The sequence below is a fragment of the Triticum aestivum genome, chromosome 7B, assembly GCF_018294505.1.
Source record: "Triticum aestivum cultivar Chinese Spring chromosome 7B, IWGSC CS RefSeq v2.1, whole genome shotgun sequence".
Taxonomy (NCBI): domain Eukaryota; kingdom Viridiplantae; phylum Streptophyta; class Magnoliopsida; order Poales; family Poaceae; genus Triticum; species Triticum aestivum.
The window spans coordinates 790,146-800,071 of record NC_057813.1 but is presented as its reverse complement, the minus strand read 5'-3'; the positions used below and the strand labels follow the sequence as shown (position 1 = coordinate 800,071).

The window sequence follows — 9,926 nt, the reverse complement described above, 5'->3', positions numbered from 1 at the left end:
GGCATCGGCCCCCTTGCCCATATTTATATTTATAAAATATGAAAGTTATCACACAAGAAGGGCATTGCCCTCATGAATGGAGTATGCATTGGCTTATAACAACAAGCCATTTTTGTAGAAATCGAGCGAGGATAGTCGACTCAAAGCTCAGCGAATTGAGACTCTCAAGGAGGAATCGGCGAGAAATGCTGGTCAAACCTATGTTCATTATTTTAGAATGTATGAGCGAACCATTATTAGGAGGTAACTCAGATTGGTTCTTCATCAAGCAAACCCATTTGTGTTGTTGGGACTGTAGAATCCACAATCTGAAGTCCACGATGCTCTCTTCTGTTTGAATACCACCACGCCGCTCTTGAGCGCCTCCTCCATCCGTCACCGGTCGATTGGCACAACGTCGATGGCGTGCCTTGGGTAGTGGAGGGCATGTGTGCTCTTGCTCGCCACGTCGAAGGGATCGGCGCCCAGCTTGAAGATCATGGTGTTGCCGAAGCTCACGTTGAAGGAGACCGCCGAGAAGGAGACGGCCGGCTGGCAGTTGCCATTTTCCGCGAGGACGCTGAGGGAGAGTCAGATGTCCCGCATCCTGCCTAGTTGCGGGTCATTGGAAGAACTAGGTATTCTCATCGCCAAAATTAGCCCATCTAATTAATGTTGTTTTGTTTCTGCAATAAACCATTTTTGCCTCTTAAGAGCTTTGCGATATATTTGTTCCTGAATTTGCTCTCTTGCATGCAGTGAAAGAATCGTGTGATCATCCTGCCAGAGCTGCAATTCTCAATAAAATTATAGTATCTTGAAGCCTCTCGTGGCAGATTTGTAGTTGAGGTGGGTTTTAAGAAGAAGAAAAAACCATTGAAAAATAGCTAGTGGTATGAATGTATGATCCATGCTCCATATAGTATATGCTGATGGCATCTTGCTGAGTATAGCTTAGCTTTACTTCTTTCAACCATATATACATGGGCAGTGCATGCATGCATGCTTTTGGGTAAGAATAAATAAATTAAAATCTAATAAAAACTAAGCATGAGCATTTGCATTTTGAGGAAGGGTAGCTCTCACACCCCTACAACCCTACATGCATAGCAGGGCCACCCGACCATCACCGATGACACCTTCCACCGGCCATCTCCTAAATTTAAGGAGAGGGCGTTTTGGTCAGAGCCTGACGAAGAAGACGGCGAGCTCCGGGCCGGTGCCGCCGCCCTGAGGCGTCACCATGTAGAGCGACTCCGAGTCCCACGACCCCACCAAGTGCTCGAAGCAGCCGCGCATGTACGCCACCTCTTCGTCCGCCGCCGACCCCGATGAGCCCCCACCTCCAGCTCCAGCTGCGACCGGGAGCACGCCGGCGCCCATGGACACCGCCCGCAGCGTCTCCATCACCGTCAGGTCGTAGTCCGTCGCCTCCCGCCGCACCGCGTACCCGGTCTTCCTCCCGTTGCAGAACATGGTCCAGGCCACCTCGTCCAGCAGCGGCGGCGCGCGCTTAGGCACGTCGCCAGTGCCGCCGCGGCGGCGCTCGGTCTCCAGCACGATGCGCGCGCCGGCGGGGTTGCCGAGCTCGCGGAGCAGCGCGTGCGTCTGGAGCGCCAGCTCCACGACGAGGCTCGGCAGGCTCCGGGGCGTCTCCTGCAGCGCCAGCGCGACGCGGCCCTTGCGGCGGCCGAAGAGCGTGCCCGTGACGCGGCGGCACGGCCGCCTCCCGCCGCCCGACGCGACGTGCCGCGACATGAGGTGGGAGTCGGCGGCGCCCGAGGAGGTCGACGACGCGACCTCGAGCGCCGAGCCCGCCGGCGTCCTCCCGCAGCGGGGCGCCAGGATGGGGAGCGCGCGGCGAAGCTTCTGGAACAGCTGCGCCGGCCGGGAGGGGCTGCGTGCGGGCCGGTTCTTGCGCGACGGCGCCTCCAGCGTGTGGCCCGGGGCGCCGCGCGCCGGGGACTGGCCTGGCCGTCCACCGTTACCGCCGTTGCCGTCATCGCTGGAGATGGAGGAGGTTCGGGCGCTGGCGCTGGTGCCGGAGGAGGAGGCCACGCTGCTGGTCCGGCTTGGCGGGCCGTCGACCTTATTACCGCGGTTCGCGAAGCCCATCGGCTGGCGTGCGCGCGCGGTGGCCGGACGCCGAAGACCGGCAGGAATGGCAGCTAGCAGATCCCTCGTGCAACGGTGCGGGGTTGCATTGCAGGTGGTTTCAATTCGATGGCTGGCTGTTGTTATCTTGTGGTGCCAAATTAAGGAAGGCAAAGCGTGAGCTGGGAGGCCGTCTCAGTTTTGGCGGTTAGGGTTGCTCGGCCGATCGTCGTCCAAGCTGCCCGCCATTTTTGGGCTTGGATCCGATCATATCATTCAGTACAAAAGTAATTTGATTGGAGAAAATAAAATAAAAAAGCTTGCATCTGCATACATCAAAACCATGGACTAGGTTTGCATAAACCACCGATCTAGTACGAATTAGATAAATAATAACACCTACTCACAGGTAATTTCGTTGCATAAAACACTGATTGGTGGGTTCAAGAGTTTCGAAGCACCCAATCACAGAATCAAAATCACACTCTAGAACATACCTTGCATGAAAGAAAGGGTTTATGATAGCCAGGTGAGGTCCATTTATCAATGCTAACTTGGCAAAAAAAAAAGAGACTGGTCTTCAACACCCCAGCTGCCTAGCCTGCTCTCTCTTCTTCCTCTCGCCCGTTTCCCATCACCGGAGCTCGTCCTCACCGGCGACGTACTTCCGCTGATTAGAGGCATGCATGCATATTCCCAAAAAGTGGCAACAGTTTCTTTGGTAAATTCAGCGGAGTACTATATATATATATATATATATATATATATATATATATATATATATATATATATATATACTACGTATATAAATTAAGACGTGCTGCCGGCCAAGAAACAATCTGTTTATATATGGAGTACTGTATGTTGTGCATCCATCTATGTTAGCTCAATTCATTTGATTTTCTTGTCAGACGTAGAGCAGCTATATATACTGTAGCTCGATGCCATTATTGTTATTGGCCTGCCCACGCATGCATGGCTTATCTGTTTTCCTTAATGGAGAAGCAATACTACTACTACTAACATTTTTTATAAGTTAATCAAGACACTAGAATTAAAGCTAGCATGGGCATGCATGCATGCAAAAACTGGCAAAGCAAGCATACACGACTCATCATTTGTTCGCATGCCTTTTTATTTATTTTCATTTTTTACACCCACTTCTTCGTACATCTTTTGCATGCGCGCGACGTACATATTTGCATGCTGCATACGTCTACTTTTTTTAAAAAAAACAATGCATGCCATTTTAACCCAAAACAAGAGATGTCATGAACAAATCTTTAAGATTCAAAATATGTACAAAACCCACCACCAAATTAACATCCACAGACTCCATGTAATTGTTGACACACGAACATGTCACGTGTACCCTCGACGCCGGGGGTGATGCACCGCAGCTCAAGTCGAAGGAGACCCGACCGACAGCGCGATACGCAAGACAGTCGACGGGTGTTTTTGCAGACCCGAAAACCCCACACCCCCGGGAGGGACCCCGTCAGGGAGTGCAGCGGCTATGGGCTGCCCTAGGTCGATTCGCTCGCTCCTAGAGCCTCGGGATTCGCAGCTCTCAAACACGAAGAACAGCGAAGAACGAGATAGAAAAACGGTGGAGAGATAAAACGTAGATGAAAAGTAGTATATTGATTTGTTCGATTGTGTGTTGTTCAATCGGCCGTCACCCCCAACATATATAAGAGGCGGCTGGACTTCCCGTACAAGTAAAGGATTCATCTAGGCTTTCCTTACAAGAAAAATTACATCAATTCACGTCCTAGAGTCCTAATTCTATTCCAAGTCGGATTCAGTCTGAATCTGGCCCAAACTCTGTCTTCCTTCTTGCGCGGGCCGCCGGGCTTGCATATGATCTTCGATCGAGATGGCCCAAATATCAAACTTGTGCGCCTCGACGATACGAACAACTTCATGTTGATCACTTTTTCAAATAAGACCATCTTGAATACTTTTCGAGGTCATCTTTATCTTCCAGTCAGACTCGGTCTTGCAGTAGACTGGATTATCCGAGTCTCGTAGTGAATTTGTAGGCTATATATTATCTCTGATGATGATGACTCCAAAATCAAAGTTTACCGTCTTGATGATACGCACAACTTCTGTATTGAACACTTCTTCATCCAAGGTCATTTTGATAAGCTTTCGAACACATGTTCAATTTCACTCGGACTTGAGCTCATCCACTCGGATATTAGATACTTTCACTCGGATCGTCCGATTGGACTTTTTTCACTCTGAAGACAATCTTTCACTCGGATGACTATATTTCCACTCGGATGACTATATTTCCACTCGGAAGGCACTATCTTATTCACTCGGATGACTATATTTCCACTCGGAAGGCACTATCTTATTCAATCGGCAAGTTTTCATCCCGATGGTAATCTTTTCACTCGGAATATTTTCACCTGGACGACAATTTCACTCGGATGATCATATTTTCCCTCGGATGACTATATTTCCACTTGGATAATAATAAGTTCATCCGGTCAGCAAACTTTCACTCGACCGTAAACTTTCACTCGACCGTAAACTTTCACTCAGATGGTAAACTTTTCACTCGGATTTCCGACTGAAAACATAGCCCGATCTTGATTTGTGTCTCCAGGCCTCATATGATCTCGGATTGAGACGAATTATATATGGAAATCGATCGGCTCGACGAGACGAAACTTTTCCATGTTGAAGTTTTTTCGATTCAAGGCCGTATTGATGGCCGAATTACTCGCGCAACCTATCAGCCAAGTGTCTGGCACCTCGCGCCATATTTCCGTTGAGGTTCAGTCTGCAGTATATTGCCTCTAACTTTTGCATATGAACTCGGATTGAGATGATTTATATATCAAAATCGGTTGCCTCGACGAGACGAAGACAATTCCTTAAGAGTGCTCCTTCATCCGAGGTCATCTTTAAGACGTGATTGGCAAAAAACCACTCGGAACATTGAACTATGCCACTTGGAGTATAGTTTCGGTCCGTAAGATAAAGTCGAATGAATATAACCGAAACATAAAAGTGGTTCCACTCGGTGACGTGAATATTTTTATGCTGAAAACTCATTCACTCGATACCATCTTCATTGCAATCTGTATCTTGCCAAAATCAGGTGTCAACACATGCCCCCCTGTTTTTCGGCAAAACTTGCACGCCGAAAAATAATATGCATAGTGTTTGTTCTAAGGACGATATCAACACTCCATCGGCCATTTATTTTTCTCAGGGCGATAATTATGTATCGGCCATGTTTGTGCTAAGGGCGATAATCGTATATCGGCCATTGCCCACTTAGGCTTCCTGCCACACACTCGGGTGGTACTTCTTCAAATATTTGCCATTGAGAGCTCGAGGTAACAATGACCCTTGTATTAATTCCACCAAATATGAATTTCCGGGAACAACTCTTGCAATTCTAAAAGGACCTTCCCAACTTGGAGACCACTTCTCGAATTTTCTATCTCTTGAACCAATCGGCAGAATCACTTTCCAAACGAGATCACCAACTTGAAAATTCTTCAACTTGACTTTCTTATTGTAAGCCCTTGCCACCCTCAACTTATCTCTCTCTATGTCATTCAAAGCAGCCAAACGTTTATCAGCAACCTTATCAATGTTGTCCATCATCAAGTTATAGAAGTCTATTGCCGATAAATCATTTTGTTTGGCTATTCTCAAAGCATTCAAATTTACTTCCACCGGTAAAACAGCCTCCTGACCATATACTAGCTCATATGGAGTCACTTTCGTAGCACCATGCCTTGAGATTCTATGTGCCCCATAATGCCTCAGACAACAAGTCATGCCATCTCCTTGGATTATCCTCAATCTTCTTCTTGATGAGCTTGATTAAAATTTTATTGCTAGACTCAGCTTGTCCATTAGCTTGGGCATAATATGGAGAGGAATTGAGCAACTTTATGTTATAAGATTCGGCAAACTCTCTGACTTGGTGTGACATGAAAGATGAACCTTGATCTGTAGTTAACGTTTGAGGAATACCGAATCTATGAATAATGTGCTCGGTTATGAATTGAATTACCTCCGTATGCGTCATGTTCTTGAGAGGTACTGCTTCAGACCATTTAGTGAAATAATTAGTTGCCACCAATACGAACCGATGCCCTTTTGAGGAAGACGGATGGATTTGTCCAATGAAATCTAAACCCCAACCTCTGAAAGGCCACGGTTTGATAATAGGATGTAACATAGCAGCAGGAGCCAATTGAATATCATCAAACTTTTGACAAGCTTCACACCCCTTATAATATCTGAAGCAATCATTAATCATAGTCGGCCAATAAAACCCAGCACGTCGCAATAACCATTTCATCTTGGGAACCGACTGGTGAGTGCCACAAATACCTTCATGTACTTCTCCCATAGCAACTCTTGCCTGGTCCTCGTCCAAACACTTTAGAAGAACATCATCGACGGTTCGGCGATAAAGACCATCATCTCTCATTGTATACTTGAAAGCCATACGCTGAACATCCCTGTCCACCCTTTCACTCGGATTGCACAAGTAATCAACAATGGGATTCCTCCAGTCGGGATTGTCACCTGCACTAGACTTTTTGTTAATGGCCGAATCAGTGGGTTCAGGTTCGGCCTCTCCCATATTGGCAAGACAAGACATCGGTCTTTGAGAGATATGAAACATGCCATGATCAACATGATATCCGGATGCTTGTTGTGCCAATTCATTTGCTTTCCAATTGTCATGTCTAGATATATGAGCAATGCTAAAGCAATCCAAAGTAGAAATTATATCTAGACATCTATCAAGATAAACATTAAGTGATTCGTCCAAACACTGAAAGACTTTGGATATTTGCTGCACCACTAGTAACGAATCACCGTAAGCCTCAATATGTGTAGCACCTATAGCAAGTAACATCTCTAGGCCGAATAACAATGCTTCATATTCGGCTTGATTGTTTGTGCAAAAATATTCTAAGCGGCATGAGGCTTCAAAAACAGCACCATGAGGAGATATATAAACAATACCAACACCTTGGCCATTGCTACAAACTGAACCATCAAAGTATAATCTCCATGGTACTAATGAAACAAGGTTCATATCAACATCATGCTTGTTATTAATCCGATGTTCAACAATGAAATTAGCAACAATTTGGCCTTTCATGGATTTTAGACATTCATAAACCAAATCATATTCAATCAAAGCATAAGCCCACTTGCCAATTCTACCACTAAGAATTGGCCTATGCAACATGTATTTAATGACATCGGTTTGACAAGCTACTACACAAACACTCGGCACTAAATAATGTCTCAGTTTTGTGCAAGCATAATATAAGCATAGACATAATTTCTCAATAAATGTATACCTTGTCTCTGCGTCCAATAAGCGGCGGCTCAAATAAGTGATGGCATGCTCTTTCCCTTCGGTCTCTTGAGTTAGAACAGCACCAATAACTCCTTCCTCTGCTGCAATGTAAAGTCTGAAGGGTTCCCTATGCTTGGGTGCTCTCATCACCGGAGGAGTGCACAAATAATTCTTGATCATATCAAATGCTTCTTGCTGTTTTGCCCCCCAAGTGAAATCAGCATCATTCTTTAACCGAAGGATAGGAGTAAATGCATCAACTTTCCAGATTAGCTATGAACCTTCTCAAATAATTGACCTTGCCAAGGAACTTTTGCATATCTCTCTTGCATGTTGGAGCCTCCACCTTCTGTATAGCCTCTATCTTTTTGGGATCAATCTCTATACCATCTTCATGAATAATGAAACCCAAAAACTTGCCAGCTGACACGCCGAAAGCACACTTCAAAGGTTTCATTTTCAATCCAACTTTTTCATTCTTTCAAAAGCTAAACGCAAATCGGCCAAGTGAGATTCAAAAGCATCCAATTTGACAACAATATCATTAATATAAACTTCAAGTATGACACCGAGTAAATCATGAAAAATCAAATTCATAGCCCTTTGATACGTGGCACCAGCATTTTTTAATCCGAATGTCATCACTGTCCACTCGAATAAACCAAGGAAACCAGGACATTGGAAAGCCGTTTTGTACATGTCCTCTTCGGCCATAAAAATTTGATTGTATCCGGCATTACCATCTAGAAAGCTAATAACCTTATGTCCAAAAGCATCATTAATAAGCATATCGGCTATTGGCATAGGATACTCATATTTGGGTGTAGCCCTATTCAAATCTCTGAAATCAATGCACACCCTCAACTTGCCAGATCCTTTCTTCTCTACCGGGACAATGTTAGAAATCCACTCGGCATACCTGCAAGGTCGAATGAAATTAGCTTCAAGCAGTCGATCGATCTCTTCCTTGATCCGGTCATATGTTTTCGGATTAAATTTTCTGGCCGACTGTTTATAAGGTCTAAAACCGGCCTTTATAGGCAACCGATGTTCCACTAGCTCTCGGCTTAACCCTGGCATCTCATGATATTTCCATGCAAAGCAACAAACATATTCTTTCAATAGCTCGATTAACTTAGCCTTACAATCGGCTTTCAAATTTTTGTTTATAAATGTCGGTCGAGTGACTGAACCATCTCCAATATCTACCTCTTCTAACAGATCGGCTGATGTAAAACCTTGTCCAAGTTTATCCACGTCATCCAACTCCTCTATAGACTCATACATATCGTTCTCATTGGACCGATACTTTACAAGACGTTTTTGTAACCACTCAGAATTAGGATCCATTTAAACATATCATACCTTGGAACCGATTGCATTCACTCGGCTTTAAAGAGACGGGCACAAAACCGTTCTTGGTTGCGCTGAGAAAATCAAATTCTGACAAGTCACGTCCCGTCAAGCAAGTAGCATTGGGATGTTGCCAATCCACCGATGCATCAGCCAAAGCAACACAGGCCGAGTTATCCGCGTGAATAACTTCCACTTCATCATCAACCCACTGAATCAAAAACTGGTGCATAGTGGATGGCACGCACTGGTTTGCATGAACCCAATCGCGGCCTAGTATGACGTTGTAGTTACCTTGCACCTCAGCGACAAAGAATGCAGTAGCTAAAGTTTTGCTTCCGACTGTAAGCTCCACATACATCACACCTTTGGCTTCAGTTTTCTCTTTGCCTTCAAATCCATTGAGCACCATATTGGTCTTGATCAATTCTTCATCAGGCAAACCCAATCTCTTGAAGACCGAATAGGGCATAAGATTTACCACAGCACCACCATCAACAAGCATCCGAGTGAGCGGCGACCCATTGATATGACCTCTGAGATATAATGGTTTAAGATGCGTTACTGGTTCTTTTGGCTTCTCGAATATTGCGTTTTAGGGCCAAAATCCAGCTGAGCCACCTCCCCTTCTTCATCTACAACACGAAACTCAGTAGGTAAGTAGTACACCATATTGATATCCATACCTTCATGAACCGGCATAGACTCATAGTCCAACATATCAGCCTCCTCCTCGAGTGCATCCACCGATTCTGAAATTTGTCCGAGTGAAGGATAAGTAAGAAGTGTCGCAGACGATGTCATATCTGTTGCATCGTCCTCCTTTGGTGATGTAGGTATTGCTGTGATAAATGTAGAAGCTGCTGTATCTTGTATTTGTTTAGGCCTCCACACTTGTTTTGGTGGAACCATGGGTCGAGTGTCATTGAACAACTTATCCCTTTGTTTCTTGGCCTCCTGTTCTGCCATCTCTCGACTCCTTAACCTCTGTAGTTTCCTCTTTTGTGTCTTTGTTAGCCCTGGAGGACACCACTTCGGCTGAGTGTATTTAGGATCTCTCGTCTTTACCTGGCTGGTGCTTGCCTCATGGTCATTAGCCGAGTGCTTTGGCGCGATAGCAAGTATCGGCTCAGTCGGA

At 45.4% G+C, this 9,926-nt stretch overlaps 1 protein-coding gene across 1 annotated transcript; it reads right to left on the bottom strand.

Annotated features, from left to right (window-relative positions):
* Positions 1-1,107: 1,107 nt before the first annotated feature.
* LOC123162149 (protein MIZU-KUSSEI 1) lies at positions 1,108-2,241 on the bottom strand. The gene has a single exon (XM_044579941.1). It carries the CDS (start codon positions 2,092-2,094, stop codon positions 1,162-1,164), a length of 933 nt encoding a protein of 310 aa, XP_044435876.1. The 5' UTR covers positions 2,095-2,241; the 3' UTR covers positions 1,108-1,161.
* Between the last annotated feature and the right edge of the window lie 7,685 nt (positions 2,242-9,926).

Bases quoted from the DNA above. Each gene is read 5' to 3' on its own strand.
- LOC123162149 (XM_044579941.1), bottom strand. From the start codon at position 2,094: ATGGGCTTCGCGAACCGCGGTAATAAGGTCGACGGCCCGCCAAGCCGG.